The sequence below is a fragment of the Triturus cristatus genome, chromosome 11 (assembly GCF_964204655.1).
Source record: "Triturus cristatus chromosome 11, aTriCri1.1, whole genome shotgun sequence".
Classification (NCBI taxonomy): domain Eukaryota; kingdom Metazoa; phylum Chordata; class Amphibia; order Caudata; family Salamandridae; genus Triturus; species Triturus cristatus.
Window position 1 is genome coordinate 85,156,539 of NC_140594.1, and position 17,040 is coordinate 85,173,578.

The 17,040-nt window shown below is 37.4% G+C and overlaps 2 protein-coding genes across 3 annotated transcripts in view; both read right to left on the minus strand.

Moving 5' to 3' along the window:
- LOC146783288 (immunoglobulin lambda-1 light chain-like) overlaps positions 1–17,040 on the minus strand; it is a 113,020-nt gene that overhangs the window by 17,452 nt on the left and 78,528 nt on the right. Inside the window, exon 3 of one of the 2 annotated variants that reach the window (XM_085633859.1) lies at positions 3,313–3,347. The exons of the other annotated variant lie outside the window; for it this stretch is intronic. Within the exon in view, the coding sequence (XP_085489985.1) occupies positions 3,313–3,347 (35 nt within the window). The remainder of the gene's footprint in view (positions 1–3,312; positions 3,348–17,040) is intronic. 2 annotated transcript variants of the gene reach the window in all.
- Positions 8,429–14,289, minus strand: LOC146783289 (immunoglobulin lambda-1 light chain-like). Its single transcript, XM_085633858.1, has 3 exons — positions 13,994–14,289; positions 13,555–13,893; positions 8,429–9,091 (listed from the first exon to the last, which is right to left on the minus strand). The coding sequence occupies exons 1-3, from the start codon at positions 14,037–14,039 to the stop codon at positions 8,769–8,771; spliced, it is 708 nt and encodes a 235-aa protein (XP_085489984.1). The 5' UTR covers positions 14,040–14,289; the 3' UTR covers positions 8,429–8,768.

Below are 17,040 nucleotides of genomic sequence, written 5' to 3' on the forward strand. Positions count from 1 at the left end.
TGTCAGGAAGCAATCTGCTTATCAGTGTCATATTCTTCAAAAATGTCCATGAAAAGAATTAATAACTTTTGTTATGACAATATTATGGGACGTTTTCTTTCACCTTCATTGGGTGAAGGATTGGGGTATGCATGTTCTGACGGTATGCTGACTTTAAGAAGAGAATGGGGTGTACATGAGCCCTTAATATTTTGGCTTACCTTGCTCAACATCAACAATATGTTAACATGATCAAGAAATCATAGCCCCGAGATTATAGATTGTGTTTAGAATATCAAATATTATCATTTGCTACTTAGATCTTCTAGGACTGCATTTAATATGGGTTTAGCAGTAGGACAGTGAAAGCCAATCAGATCAATATACTGCCCTTTGGTTCAGCAGTAGTAATGATGAGCTTGAGGTTCTCTTTGTAAACCAGATACCCAGAAGTCTGCTAATTTTATTATTCCTAAAAGTGGTGCACTTATTGGGTTAGACATCTATGGGAGATTGTCAAAGAATTACAGAAGTAGGAATAGCATAATTAATTGTCTAGGATTATAAAGGAGTACAAGTAATTTCATCTAACAAATATTTCAAGGGCATTATGATCAAGTATTTCATAAATACCGTTTTCATTGAGCTGAGATGTAAAATGCATCGTAAAGGACATCATTTACATTGAAAGTGTGCAGTGTATATCTGGTGCCTGACAAGTTGTTAACATGATCAGCTTTTTCTCAAAGTCACTAGCAGAAAATCGTTGCCTTTGACTGTGCTGTATAACTTTTATAGGAGTCCCTCACTGCAGATATTTATCTATTTCACTAGAGCTCAACCAATTGACATTGTCATTTGTTATGGCGTGAATGATTTTGACAGATGGACCCATTAATCCAAAAATATCCTGAGCTAGTGCATTGTATTTTATTTCTCAATTATATTTCAAACGATCTAACATATTTCCAAAGCCATAAACCGTTGCTGAATTAATCTTGCTTACAATAAGAATGTTTTCTTTCTTCAGAATCCTGCTATAGTTTGAAAGATCTGAATTCCACACATTTCCCACAGTGTTACTAAAATCTTAAATATTGCGATTTTAGAAGGACCTCTTTTAGGATGAATGTAATTTACATGGGTATGGTCTTATACAATCCAACCACAGTCAAACAGTACAAAGTGGTCAAACTGTAAGATGTAGATAGAAAATCCTGACAATGTACACAAAGAAAAGTCCATTATGAGAGAGGAACATTTTGAAATGGAATCCCTTTTTAAACTGTTATCTAGCTTATTTTTCTGTCAATACAAAAAAAAGCAATACAAAATATTAGGTACGTCGGGCACAAGATTATAAATTGGAAATTCATAGTAATTTCGTACTTGACTGTATTGGCAATTTATTTGCTTCAAAAGTAGACAGATGTACACATGTACAATAAGTTAACATCCATCAGGTAAAGAATTACAAATAGATTTAGGGACAAATAAAGCAAAACTCCAGAAGATTTTAAATAAATATACCTAGAAAAATAATGTAGAGGATTAATGATGCTACTTACAGAGGACGTTCAATTGGGTTCCTCCACCGAAGATCCACCACTGTGATGTATTGCTATACAAAAACTGTCTCCACATGATGTAACAGAGCAGGAGATCATCAGATAATGTATCAATGCAATTTTATGGGAAATCCTTCTTGACTGATTATTGAGCGTCACATGACTCTATTGTTGAAGAAAGTCCAGAACCCACAAAGTTGTGCATCAGTTGGATCAACTGTCAGGAAGCAATCTGCTTATCAGTGTCATATTCTTCAAAAATGTCCATGAAAAGAATTAATAACTTTTGTTATGACAATATTATGGGACGTTTTCTTTCACCTTCATTGGGTGAAGGATTGGGGTATGCATGTTCTGACGGTATGCTGACTTTAAGACGAGAATGGGGTGTACATGAGCCCTTAATATTTTGGCTTACCTTGCTGAACATCAACAATATGTTAACATGATCAAGAAATCATAGCCCCGAGATTATAGATTGTGTTTAGAATATCAAATATTATCATTTGCTACTTAGATCTTCTAGGACTGCATTTAATATGGGTTTAGCAGTAGGACAGTGAAAGCCAATCAGATCAATATACTGCCCTTTGGTTCAGCAGTAGTAATGATGAGCTTGAGGTTCTCTTTGTAAACCAGATACCCAGAAGTCTGCTAATTTTATTATTCCTAAAAGTGGTGCACTTATTGGGTTAGACATCTATGGGAGATTGTCAAAGAATTACAGAAGTAGGAATAGCATAATTAATTGTCTAGGATTATAAAGGAGTACAAGTAATTTCATCTAACAAATATTTCAAGGGCATTATGATCAAGTATTTCATAAATACCGTTTTCATTGAGCTGAGATGTAAAATGCATCGTAAAGGACATCATTTACATTGAAAGTGTGCAGTGTATATCTGGTGCCTGACAAGTTGTTAACATGATCAGCTTTTTCTCAAAGTCACTAGCAGAAAATCGTTGCCTTTGACTGTGCTGTATAACTTTTATAGGAGTCCCTCACTGCAGATATTTATCTATTTCACTAGAGCTCAACCAATTGACATTGTCATTTGTTATGGCGTGAATGATTTTGACAGATGGACCCAATAATCCAAAAATATCCTGAGCTAGTGCATTGTATTTTATTTCTCAATTATATTTCAAACGATCTAACATATTTCCAAAGCCATAAACCGTTGCTGAATTAATCTTGCTTACAATAAGAACGTTTTCTTTCTTCAGAATCCTGCTATAGTTTGAAAGATCTGAATTCCACACATTTCCCACAGTGTTACTAAAATCTTAAATAATGCGATTTTAGAAGGACCTCTTTTAGGATGAATGTAATTTACATGGGTATGGTCTTATACAATCCAACCACAGTCAAACAGTACAAAGTGGTCAAACTGTAAGATGTAGATAGAAAATCCTGACAATGTACACAAAGAAAAGTCCATTATGAGAGAGGAACATTTTGAAAGGGAATCCCGTTTTAAACTGTTATCTAGCTTATTTTTCTGTCAATACAAAAAAAAGCAGTACAAAATATTAGGTACGTCGGGCACAAGATTATAAATTGGAAATTCATAGTAATTTCGTACTTGACTGTATTGGCAATTTATTTGCTTCAAAAGTAGACAGATGTACACATGTACAATAAGTTAACATCCATCAGGTAAAGAATTACAAATAGATTTAGGGACAAATAAAGCAAAACTCCAGAAGATTTTAAATAAATATACCTAGAAAAGTAATGTAGAGGATTAATGATGCTACTTACAGAGGACGTTCAATTGGGTTCCTCCACCGAAGATCCACCACTGTGATGTATTGCTATACAAAAACTGTCTCCACATGATGTAACAGAGCAGGAGATCATCAGATAATGTATCAATGCAATTTTATGGGAAATCCTTCTTGACTGATTATTGAGCGTCACATGACTCTATTGTTGAAGAAAGTCCAGAACCCACAAAGTGGTGCATCAGTTGGATCAACTGTCAGGAAGCAATCTGCTTATCAGTGTCATATTCTTCAAAAATGTCCATGAAAAGAATTAATAACTTTTGTTATGACAATATTATGGGACGTTTTCTTTCACCTTCATTGGGTGAAGGATTGGGGTACGCATGTTCTGACGGTATGCTGACTTTAAGAAGAGAATGGGGTGTACATGAGCCCTTAATATTTTGGCTTACCTTGCTGAACATCAACAATATGTTAACATGATCAAGAAATCATAGCCCCGAGATTATAGATTGTGTTTAGAATATCAAATATTATCATTTGCTACTTAGATCTTCTAGGACTGCATTTAATATGGGTTTAGCAGTAGGACAGTGAAAGCCAATCAGATCAATATACTGCCCTTTGGTTCAGCAGTAGTAATGATGAGCTTGAGGTTCTCTTTGTAAACCAGATACCCAGAAGTCTGCTAATTTTATTATTCCTAAAAGTGGTGCACTTATTGGGTTAGACATCTATGGGAGATTGTCAAAGAATTACAGAAGTAGGAATAGCATAATTAATTGTCTAGGATTATAAAGGAGTACAAGTAATTTCATCTAACAAATATTTCAAGGGCATTATGATCAAGTATTTCATAAATACTGTTTTCATTGAGCTGAGATGTAAAATGCATCGTAAAGGACATCATTTACATTGAAAGTGTGCAGTGTATATCTGGTGCCTGACAAGTTGCTAACATGATCAGCCCTTTCTCAAAGTCACTAGCAGAAAATCGTTGCCTTTGACTGTGCTGTATAACTTTTATAGGAGTCCCTCACTGCAGATATTGATCTATTTCACTAGAGCTCAACCAATTGACATTGTCATTTGTTATGGCGTGAATGATTTTGACAGATGGACCCAATAATCCAAAAATATCCTGAGCTAGTGCATTGTATTTTATTTCTCAATTATATTTCAAACGATCTAACATATTTCCAAAGCCATAAACCGTTGCTGAATTAATCTTGCTTACAATAAGAACGTTTTCTTTCTTCAGAATCCTGCTATAGTTTGAAAGATCTGAATTCCACACATTTCCCACAGTGTTACTAAAATCTTAAATAATGCGATTTTAGAAGGACCTCTTTTAGGATGAATGTAATTTACATGGGTATGGTCTTATACAATCCAACCACAGTCAAACAGTACAAAGTGGTCAAACTGTAAGATGTAGATAGAAAATCCTGACAATGTACACAAAGAAAAGTCCATTATGAGAGAGGAACATTTTGAAATGGAATCCCTTTTTAAACTGTTATCTAGCTTATTTTTCTGTCAATACAAAAAAAAGCAATACAAAATATTAGGTACGTCGGGCACAAGATTATAAATTGGAAATTCATAGTAATTTCGTACTTGACTGTATTGGCAATTTATTTGCTTCAAAAGTAGACAGATGTACACATGTACAATAAGTTAACATCCATCAGGTAAAGAATTACAAATAGATTTAGGGACAAATAAAGCAAAACTCCAGAAGATTTTAAATAAATATACCTAGAAAAGTTATGTAGAGGATTAATGATGCTACTTACAGAGGACGTTCAATTGGGTTCCTCCACCGAAGATCCACCACTGTGATGTATTGCTATACAAAAACTGTCTCCACATGATGTAACAGAGCAGGAGATCATCAGATAATGTATCAAGGCAATTTTATGGGAAATCCTTCTTGACTGATTATTGAGCGTCACATGACTCTATTGTTGAAGAAAGTCCAGAACCCACAAAGCGGTGCATCAGTTGGATCAACTGTCAGGAAGCAATCTGCTTATCAGTGTCATATTCTTCAAAAATGTCCATGAAAAGAATTAATAACTTTTGTTATGACAATATTATGGGACGTTTTCTTTCACCTTCATTGGGTGAAGGATTGGGGTATGCATGTTCTGACGGTATGCTGACTTTAAGAAGAGAATGGGGTGTACATGAGCCCTTAATATTTTGGCTTACCTTGCTGAACATCAACAATATGTTAAAATGATCAAGAAATCATAGCCCCGAGATTATAGATTGTGTTTAGAATATCAAATATTATCATTTGCTACTTAGATCTTCTAGGACTGCATTTAATATGGGTTTAGCAGTAGGACAGTGAAAGCCAATCAGATCAATATACTGCCCTTTGGTTCAGCAGTAGTAATGATGAGCTTGAGGGTCTCTTTGTAAACCAGATACCCAGAAGTCTGCTAATTTTATTATTCCTAAAAGTGGTGCACTTATTGGGTTAGACATCTATGGGAGATTGTCAAAGAATTACAGAAGTAGGAATAGCATAATTAATTGTCTAGGATTATAAAGGAGTACAAGTAATTTCATCTAACAAATATTTCAAGGGCATTATGATCAAGTATTTCATAAATACTGTTTTCATTGAGCTGAGATGTAAAATGCATCGTAAAGGACATCATTTACATTGAAAGTGTGCAGTGTATATCTGGTGCCTGACAAGTTGTTAACATGATCAGCTTTTTCTCAAAGTCACTAGCAGAAAATCGTTGCCTTTGACTGTGCTGTATAACTTTTATAGGAGTCCCTCACTGCAGATATTTATCTATTTCACTAGAGCTTAACCAATTGACATTGTCATTTGTTATGGCGTGAATGATTTATGCATTTAGTATAAGTGTTTACAATGCTGAATGTTTTACTGTAACTTTCATTTAGTTCCGATCTATTACCAAAGGCAAGAGTTGTAAAAAGGAAAGCCTATATCCTGTTAATCACTTCTTTACTTTTCTTACCTACATACCATCCTTAGCTCAGTATGTCATGTCTGGTTCATGTGGCCTGCACATTTAAAATTGGTGCTGTTCTGAAACAATATTGGTGAATGTTTCCTAAATGTAAGCAAAATCAAAATGCGTATATTTCTACCAATGTTTAGGGCTCCTGTCATGTCACTGGGCCTATTTAAAAAAGTTGTGTGCCATTGAAACAATCTCACATTTTTGCTGGAAGTAGTCACTCCAAAGCAAAATCCTCTATGGAATTCACTAGTGGTTTGCTTTATATGGGCTTCAAAGTGCTCTGTAAATTGGAAGCTTTACCACAAGAACCCAGTGCAAATGCACGCTAATATTTCACTACTGGCTTGGTAGTGCTGGAAAACCGATAGCATTGAAAAGGAAATAAGACGCACCCTTCGCAATTTACTAATAATTGGTTCCAAGAATCAGGAGTTGACCATTCAAATGAGGATAGTCATTTGATGGTTAATTGTGTCAAGCTAATTGGTAAAGAGAACATTTAAGTTACACTCGGTTCCTTACTTAGAATACAATCAGTTCTCTCAACATTGCCAAGTCTCATCTCCCTGAGGCTGACTGTGTTTTTTATCGTACCATGTATACAAAGGAACAGACTCATTTACCCACATCTACTTTACTTTGATGCAGACACAAGTTCCCCTATCATACAACCTCTCAAACCAATTTCCTCATCTATAATTTTACATTCCTTTTATAGTCAGTCTCTCCTTCCTTCAGGTATCCTTTCTGTCTGAGGTGCTTTTCAATTTGGCTATGCTAGTAATCCTTATTATTACTTATGTCCAACTCCGTGTCCCTACATCCATTTTAATCATATTTTCTTTATTTTCTCCCTCACATTTGTCTACATTTACTATTTTCTGCTTCCGTATCTTTCAATTCTCACTGTACTTTTCTCTTTTTCTTCGCTTTTCTCCTGAGCTCTCATCCTTCGAATATCTATTTTTAACATTTTATGTTTTTCCTGCATTTTGTTTTTATAAGTGACCCCCACACTGTTCTAATGAAGTCTGTTCACATTGTGACCTTATTTATATAACTGAACAAGGTCATTATATGCCTTCTCATCTATCCCTATCCTCTCTTTCCTCATAGTGTCTTTAATATTTCTTTATGTTATATCAAATATATGGAGTGCTGTAATCAGCTTGATAGAGCATCTTGATTTTAGAGAAGCAGTAGATGTAACTTGTGGCTGGTCAGAATCCGTACATTGTTTAAAAGATAGATAAGAATGTAATGGTTTTCTGATTATTATATAGCGCAAGCTACATCTCTCTGAATATGTAGACCTTTCCTGCTATTGTCCCTAAGACAAAATAACAAAAACATTTTCCATTATGAGTCTCTGTTTTCTTAGGAACCTTTAGTATGTTTTGATATGGAAATTATGAGAAAATTAACACGTGAAATAGTGTTCTGTTTGACAGATGTTTTGTGTCAACATTGGACAGACACTGAGATGTTAGGTTTGATCAATAATATAAGGTATGGCTCTTTTGAAATGCATCAAGCGTTGCTAGTCCTTTACAAGCAATGTCATGATTTTTAATATTGTCTACCGCTGGCTTCTGACATGGTACCGTCTCATGTCAAAATCTTTAAAACTATTCATTATTCAGTCTATTAATGCAAACATCTAAACATCCAAAAAGAAACACATCTGTTCTGCAATAAGTCTAACAACAAAAGATGCTTTGAGAAAGACAACTTTAATCTTCAGACTGTCCGTAGAACCCTGAGCCACTGATCCACCTATGAATCAATCCAGTTTTGATTATGATGGTCTTTTTAACTGTCATGCATTCTGAAACAAAAGAGAGTCATGTCCATATCCAATCCCAATATATTAGATTGGTTGAAAGAGCAGATTGAATTTTATAGCTTAGCTGTGCTATGTTAGACAAGTAAGGTCTTATTTTCAGGTCTGAAGAAGGAAGGCTTCAGAGGTAACTAAGGGCCACACTTTTTGTTATGATTTTCAGAATTTTGCAAATTTTCAAGGGAGAATCATTGACATATATATATATATATATTTGGTATTAACTGACTGATATTAATGGATATTCAAGAAATTAGCAACAAAATATAAAGAAATAGATTTTGAAAATATTGTGTGATGCAAAACACAAATTTTATTGACAATACAAAAGGCAATGAAGGAGCCACATAATAGATCAGCTCTTTCCCATTGGTGGATCATTAAGGTTTAAATGATTGAATTACGTGACGAAAAGGAGACATTACATGTTAAATGTTAAATAAGATTGAGGAACAAAAGCAACTGGAGAGACTATTTTGTAGTCACTCACATTGATTCCAGCATTCAATGTACTTCCTCTCATGGAAGCTGCAGTTTATTTACTGTAAAATGATGGGTGTTAAAACTATATATCACCAAACCGTAAGAAGGAGATGAGTTCAACATTCCACAGGGAAAAGCTGGTGTTGTATATTAAACACATTCTGATTTCTTGACAGATTTCTCAAAGGTCTTTCCCTGGTGGGTGACCTGACAGGTGACATTCTTTCCTGCACTCCAGTCCATGGGGGGCAGAGACAGATAACTGCTGGCCATGAACAGGTTATTTTTACTCTGTTTGGTAGCTCTGCTTTTCTCTACTCCATTGGTCAATATTTGACCATTGACTTTCCAGGTCACATCCAGAGAGGCCGGATCGAAGTCTTGGACAAGACACACCAGAGTGGCCTTGTTATTCTCAATCTCCTCCTGAGAGGGCGGGAAGATAGTCAGAGAAGGAGCCTTCGTCTCACTGGCTGCAAGAAAATTAGGAAAAGTATGAGAAACTAGCATAAATATTTTAAAAAATGTTGTTATTTTTTGGTTAATCATCCTTTGTGAAATGCAATTACACAGAAAACATTGTTTGCAACTTCTACTAAATTCCTTTTAAACCAAACCATAAAGTTAAATTTTCAGACGTATATGATAAAGCATGGAAAACATAGTTTTTGAGAAAAGAATTATGTGAGGAGAAAGCTTGACTTCAGCAGTCGATTTAGCTTATTGCTTTACAATGTACTCCAATTGAAATAAACGTTTAAATGTACTTTAAAAATAGTATAGGCAAGTTAGTCTCCAGCATGAACAGTTATTTACCCAAATCCAGTTTTCTAAAACATATAATTTTTCTGCAATTTGTTGAGGAAATCCTGTTTAGAAATACATACTGTGTTTCCTTTTTTGGGAAATAAAGGATTACTGAATTGCTAAATTACAATGAGAACAATCTCTTCCAGAGAACCTTAAATGCTATTGAGGAGCTTAACACATTCTGGTCTACTAAGAAATATTATTAAAAGCTGCTTAGAAGATCATATTTGACACAAGGTCATGACACAAAAAGACTGGTAAATGGTATATTGTCCAAGCATAGAACCATAGAACTTTGGTATATGAGCTTTCAAAAGTTTACTTACACACTTTTATTTTCAAACTGATCTGCTTAAAGCAAATCTATTGCTTTTACATAAGAATAACATTAAGATTGGTACAGAAATAAATGACAGATTAAAGAAGTTAATAGGAGCTGACTGACTTAACACCTTAGCAATCTTCTGAGAATAACCTTATCACATAGCACAAATGAGGAAGCACCTCACATTTTATATGTGAGGTGTTCTTTCTAGAGGAAGGTGTAATATTTCCTCAGGGTTTATATAACATAATGATGACATATAATGATTTCTAAACTTAGAGCAATCTCCACACAGTCAAATGTGATTTATGTTAGTTAAACTTAATACTGGTAGTCCAATTTCTGAATTCAATGAGAAAAACATTGAATAATATATTTGTTAATTTAGTACATTTATGTAGAGTGAAATCAATCGGATACGAGGCTTTCCGCACGAGGTTAATTTTGTAGATAGTTGTTAAATTAGACTGATGGTACACAAAATATTCTAACTTTAAGAAACTGTTCTCAAAATCAACACTAAGAGTATACTCTCACAATTCAACAAGAAAACCAAATTTTCCCCAACATATTTAAGCTCAAAATACATTCTTAGAATGTGCTGTTTATTAATTTCTTTTGAAGGTATATGTCATCTAGAGAGCTAGGTAACATCTTTGACAATGTGGATTCCAATTTTTAGGCTTACCGTTCTTTCTACCTAAAAGAATCTGAATTTCTTGATAGATTGCAAATAGAAAAACATATAGTCATTTTGAGAAAATATATATGTATATATTGTACAAGAATATAAAAACGATAACTATTAAATTTAGTAGCCAAGCCGTTCTAATGACATATTAAAATTTTACAATGAGTGAGGATACAATATTAAGAATATGAATTGCTAACTTCCTAAACTAGATCTTTTGACATTTATACAATGTAAATAAAAAGATGTAGTGGAAAACTTGTGTTAGAATGAAGTAGTTCTTAGAAATATAGGAGTTCTGATTCTGTTACTTACTTAGGACGTTCAGCTAGGTTCCTCCACCAAAGAAATACACACAGTGCCACAGTGCTGTACAGAAACTAGCAATTTACAGGGCAGTAGATATAGTACATTGATTTTTAGATTTAACTTGATCAACTGTTGATGAATTCTACAGATGCAGAGAAGCAGTGTAAACATCTGCAGCAGGAGCTGCAGCAAAACAAAGGATGGATGGCACTCATTCACCTGGTGATACAGAACAGCAGGCACAACTAGGAAATGTAAGAAGTATATGGAGCGGTTATGACTAGATGCTCGACTGATAGAGCTCCTTCGCCACCATCACCTACTGATACGGCGCTGCAGGTACATACATGCATGAGAAGAATTTTTTCAATAAATGTTAAAGTGTACGAGAGGCAGATTAAGCTCAATCTTATGAAATTGTCATGATCTCCTCACAAAAATAAATCCTCTGTTTCTATAGAACCCTTGAAACTACATTGAGGTATCTACATTTTTTTTAGACATTCTAGACAACTCTCAAGATCTCTGCATAATGTCATTTTGATTAGCTATTTACAGTACACAGTGATTTGCAATATTATTAACACACATTGTTTTTTTACAGATGGATCCAATAATCCCCAAATATCTTGACCTTAGGCAATGTATTTTTTTCTCAATTATATTTTAAATAATCTAACAGATTTCCAAAGCCATAAACCTTTGCTGAATTTATCCTGCTCTCAATAAGAAACATTTCTTTTTTCCGAATCCTGCTATTGTTTGTAATGTCTGAATCCCAAACATTTCCAATAGTGTTTCCTAAATCTTAAATAATGTGTTTTTGGAAGGAACATTTTTTAAGCAGCAGGTACAGTTTCTAGACTTCATACAGTGACATCGAAAGGAACTGTGGCCTAAATAGTCCACAATTATATCACTAAATTCTATGTGACCTTCATGTGCACTTGACTGACTTAGTGATGTATCAGAATTAGTCACAAATCATAAAAAGCATGACCATTTTCTTGGTTCTTTTTTCTAGACTATATGACTGCAAAGTATTGTAGTTACAACTAAAGGAACTGTTAAATAAAACCTTTAGATGCACAAACGTTATTGGTACTTAGGGAGGTAGTAAAGACTGACGGCCATGCATCCGACGGGCTCCTTTAGCCCGCTGGTGTGGCGGAGGGACTCGTCGTCCCCACAATGGTGGCAGTGCCTACAAGACACTGCTGTAAGGAGTATGATGTTCATTTATGCAAGCCTTTTCATGGTGGTGAACCCGCCATGAAAAGGCTGGCAGATGGGGACAATGGGGGCACCCAGCAGGGCCCCTACCTCCTGGCCCCCAGACATAGGACCAGGGGGCACCTATAGTGGATGTGTAAAGTGTCCCTTTTTTGCATTACGGCCGGTGGTGCAGCAACCTGCACCCGCCGCAATGCAAGATGTAGGCATTACGACCGCCATGGTGGCAGTCGCATCAAAATGCCTACTGCAGACCGCCGACAGCCTGTCAGGTGGTCCCAATCCCTGATAATCCGGCCCTTAGTTCTTATTTCTAGGCAAGGTGAAATAGTAGTGGGTACTTAGAAGTCTGCAAAAGATAGCAAACTTTTATAGGTAGAACAGTTTTCAACTTTGACCGAGGGTATTGTGAAGTAAAGCACCTGGATGAACAAAACTTTTCTTTTGTTCATTAATAAAGGAATGCCTTTCCCAATATATTGAGATAAATAAATTCTGGTGACACAGAAAAATGTCTCACTGAATTATTGTAAACTGCAAACAATTTGCTCTTTCCCTTTTCTCCCTTCTCTCATTTTACGCCCTTTCTATTGATAAATCCTCATTGTGTCTAACACTTTATTGCTTTGCAGCTCAGTTAATGATCTGAGAATCACATACATACACTTTGAAAGTCTTTTTTGCTTTTATGAGATTTGTTAAAATCTCTCAATCAATTAACGACTATTGGTTCACAACAGAATTATTTTCTAGATCAAAGAATTTGAAAACATATTGATACTTTTCGATTATAGTCACAATTCAGATGGTCCGTCTTTTAGACATGTTGATGTTATTCCACTTCTGGAATCTGTTGATGAAATATATTTTCTAGATAATTCATAATTGTCGAAATATTGCATAGTTTTGTACATAATGTTTGTCTGCACCTTAAAAATGTATTTTCGGGGGCATTGGTACCCTCTACTTATATATAAACAATGCGATTACAGCAAATTAAATAAACTATTTTACAGGTGTTTATACTCAATTGAACAGTTATTAGCTGTAGACAAATTATTTCATTATTTTCTTTAAATATCTTTATATTGATAATTACATCAGAGACAATTTCTGCTTAAGTGAAGATACCAAAGATGTATGTGATTTTATATGGGTACACAATTCAAACACAGCTAAACAGTGCAAAGTGGACCAACTGTGAGATGTAGATAGAAATTCCTGCCAATGTACACAAAGAAATATCCGTAATGAGGGAGGAAAACATTGAAAGGAAATCCCTTTTTAAACTGTTAACTAGTTTATTTGTCTGCCATCTTAAAAAGAGAAACACAAAAAAATAAGAACATCTGGCAAAAGATTAAAAAATATAATGTTATAGTAATTTAGTACTTGACTGCTTGTCCATTCATTTGCTTCAAAATTAGACAGATTACACATGTACAATAAGTTAATGTCCATCAGGTAAAAAACTGCAAATAGATTCGGAGACAAATAAAGCAAAACTGCAGATGGTTTTAAAGAAGTATCCTTGAGAAGTAAAGTAAAGGATTATTGATGTTACTTACAAATGATGCTCAGCTGGGTGCCTTCACCAAAGATCCACGCATTGCCGCTGTACCAGCTCTGGCACGAATAATCGCCCTCGTCCTCCGCCAGGGCCCCGGTGATGGTTAATGTGGCCCTGTCACCAGCGTTAGCGCCGGAGAATCTCTCTGGAATCCCCAAGGGTCTTTGTCTATTATTATACATGACCATTCGGGGGTCCCCGCTCCGCCTCTGCTGGTACCAGTGCACATCCTTGCTTCCAATGCCGCTGGCGGAGCAGGTGAGGGCAGCGGTTCCTCCCGGAGACACCGACACCGAGGGCGGCTGAGTCAGAAGTTGAAGCCGCTGAGCGAGAGAACCTGGAATGAAAGGAGGAATCACGTGACAGGGAGAGACGTGAGTATTACATCTGATCTATGTATCTTAGAGCAGGTAACAGAGGCTCAATACATAACGCACCTGCGCAGAGCGCGCTGAGCGACAGCAGGAGGGGTGTCCAGGACATGACGAAGCGTCTAGCAGGGCTCTGGTCTGAGGTGCAGACAGGTCTGTGGGTCGGACCCTCCAGCTCTGCCTTATACCCCCCTGCGGGCTGGGGAGCGCCCTTTTCATGCAAATCTAGTCACAGCTCTCTGTCTGCTATTCGTCTCCGCTCACCGCCATTTCTCTTGCCATTTCCATATATTTTCAGTGTTTGAAGTCATTAAAAATGTGTTGTTGGTTCTTTCTGGCAAGCGCCCTCCCTCCCGTCCATCGATGCTCCCAGCATCCTGTCCCTCTATAAATTCTCAGCCCCCCCTCCCTCTCTCGCCATCGCTCAATGATCAGATATGTTCTGCTTGCTCACACCCACGCTATTAAGGTCTAATTGACCAGCGATACGTGATTTTTACAGGATTTGGTTGTCAATACTTGTATCTGGACATCTAATGTTAATATATCAACGACGATTCCAGGTCAGTCGAGTTACATCTTCAAGCTGGTAATTCGTGTTTTACGGGGTCTTTTGGCTTCAGATGGTCTTTTTATTAAACAATCAGAAACCACCTCTTTCCTTCTCTTGTGCATGCATTGTCCAAGGTCCAGAAACCCAGTCGCCAAATCTGCATTCCGTAGAAACCAGTGAGAAACTTATGCCCACAATCGTCCAGAAGGCTTTAATGCCACCTAAATGTGTGACACAAATAAATGAACCAAAGCGAAATTGTGCAGGCGTGTAAACAGATAAACTAATAGCACTTATAATGGTGATTGAATGGATTGTATGTCACGGCTGGCTGTTTTTCGCAATGTATGTAGAACTGTTGGCAACAATGGTAATAGATTGCAATATAATAGGGAAGGCTGCCATCAAGGGGCTACAATTGGAACACCCACTCCTCACTGCACAGATGTTCAAGTGTAGAATTTTTTATTTAAAAATGCTGTATAAATCAGCAGTACTATCCATGATAAAAAAAAAAAAAATACATGCAGCTGTAACATCCAAAGTAACAAAGGAAACCGCATATTATCCTGAACAATGGTCGGACGGGAACAGAAAATCGGGCAGGAAAACAAAATAACAAGCATTTGCAATGCAATAGGTCTCGCATTACTGAAAGTTTGAGCTATTGTTGTTGCATTATTATTTGCAAAGCCAATAGCTCAAAATTTCAGTAATGCAAGACCTATTGCATTGCACATGCTTGTTTAAAAAGCCTCAGAAGCCCCAGCCGGGCCCGCACACCCTAATTAAGTCAGAGGCCCGGCTGGGGCCCGAACGTACGCAGAATTTGTTGCGCACCATACATTAATGAAGAGCGGGCACGCAACATTAAATTAATGATTGATGAGCCTCTGAGGCTCGGAAGGGTCCCAGGCGTGCAATGCATGCCATGCGCACCATTTAATTTATTAAGAGACGGGGGCCGGGCGTGCCGTGCGCACTGCGCACGATTCAATTCATAGTGAAGAAGTGAGGGAGCCCATGGTGCACGGGGCCCCCGCACCGCGGGGACTGCGGGGGCCTGTGATATGCCCCTGATGCCAGGGGTCTCCCACCCTTCCGACCTTGCCTCCTTTGCATGTCTGTGTTACAGGCTTACATGTCCTGAGTCTGGACACAAAAGTGACGCAACGGAGGCACAAAAGTGGCGCACGGGGCTTGTAAATCTGCCCCTTAATATCCCTGTGCCTTAACAATAAACACAATGTGACCTTGTAATTCAACAGGTGCTTATGCAAAGCGGTCCAATACCTGCAAATCAAGTTCGCGGGATATTAAACCTCAAACGGGTCACACAGCCCACCCCAAGATTTTTTTAAATGACGCAAGCCACTAAAAATGGCAGAATAAACGTAGGAGTACGGCGCATTTCCTGATTAAGAAGGCTGCTTCAAAGCTCCCAGCTCCATGCGTGCAGGCGGGCGCACAGTGGGATTCCAGATTCCATCCCATAAGCTTTTATGTACAGCATAAATGATGTAAAACTGAACACACATTTAGTTATTTTTTGTTGTAGGCAGCGCATAGTCCGGCTGACTCAGGCAGGTTCATACGGGGTGGAGGAGGGGGCGTGATGTCCACAAGTAGCCTCGTGCACAGAAAGATGTGCAGTGTGTGAAGAAATCGGTGGGGGTGTAGGGGTCTGATGAGCAGCGCCTCGCTGGGGGAAATGGAAGGCTCTTGCTGGCTGAGCGCCATTAAAAAAACCAAGAAAAGAAGTCCTCAGACGGAGACATCAACACCTAAGGCGTATCAATATGGTTCTTTGGCGTTGCTGCATCCAGCCGATACGGAAACGAAAAGGAGGGACATGAAGGGAGGATTACCTACTGGTTTTATTTTTTAAAACATAAATAAAAGGCATTGTCATTTACAAGCTTAAGCTTGCACGTTGCTTGCATACAATAGGTGTATCACAGGTACCAGCATTGCACGCTGTTTGCACACAATAGGTGCATCCCAGGTACCAGCATTGCACGTTGTTTGCATACAATAGGTGTATAGGAGGTACTGGCATTGCACATTGTTTGCATACAGTAGGTGCATCACAGGCACCGGCATTGCACGTTGTTTGCATACAATAGGTGCATCCCAGGTACCAGCATTGCACGCTCTTTGCACACAATAGGTGCATCCCAGGTACCAGCATTGCACGTTGTTTGCATACAATAGGTGTATATGAGTTACCAGCATTGCACGTTGTTTGCATACAATAGGTGAATCACAGGTACCAGCATTGCACATTGATTGCAAACAATATGTGTATCACAGGTACCAGCATTGCACATTGTTTGCAAACAATATGTGTATCACAGGTATCAGCATTGCACGCTGTTTGCACACAATAGGTGCATCACAGGTACCAGCATTGCACGTTGTTTGCATACAATAGGTGTATCACAGGTACCAGCATTGCACATTGTTTGCAAACAATATGTGTATCACAAGTACCAGTATTGCACGCTGTTTGCACACAATAGGTGCATCACAGGTGCCAGCATTGCACGTTGTTTGCATA

Coding starts and splice junctions, on each gene's coding strand:
- LOC146783289 (XM_085633858.1), bottom strand. CDS start 14,039: ATGTCCTGGACACCCCTCCTGCTGTCGCTCAGCGCGCTCTGCGCAG. Junction 13,894..13,993: donor GCTCAGCGCGCTCTGCGCAG/GTGCGTTATGTA, acceptor CTTTCATTCCAG/GTTCTCTCGCTCAGCGGCTT. Junction 9,092..13,554: donor CACCCAGCTGAGCATCATTT/GTAAGTAACATC, acceptor ATTTTCTTGCAG/CCAGTGAGACGAAGGCTCCT.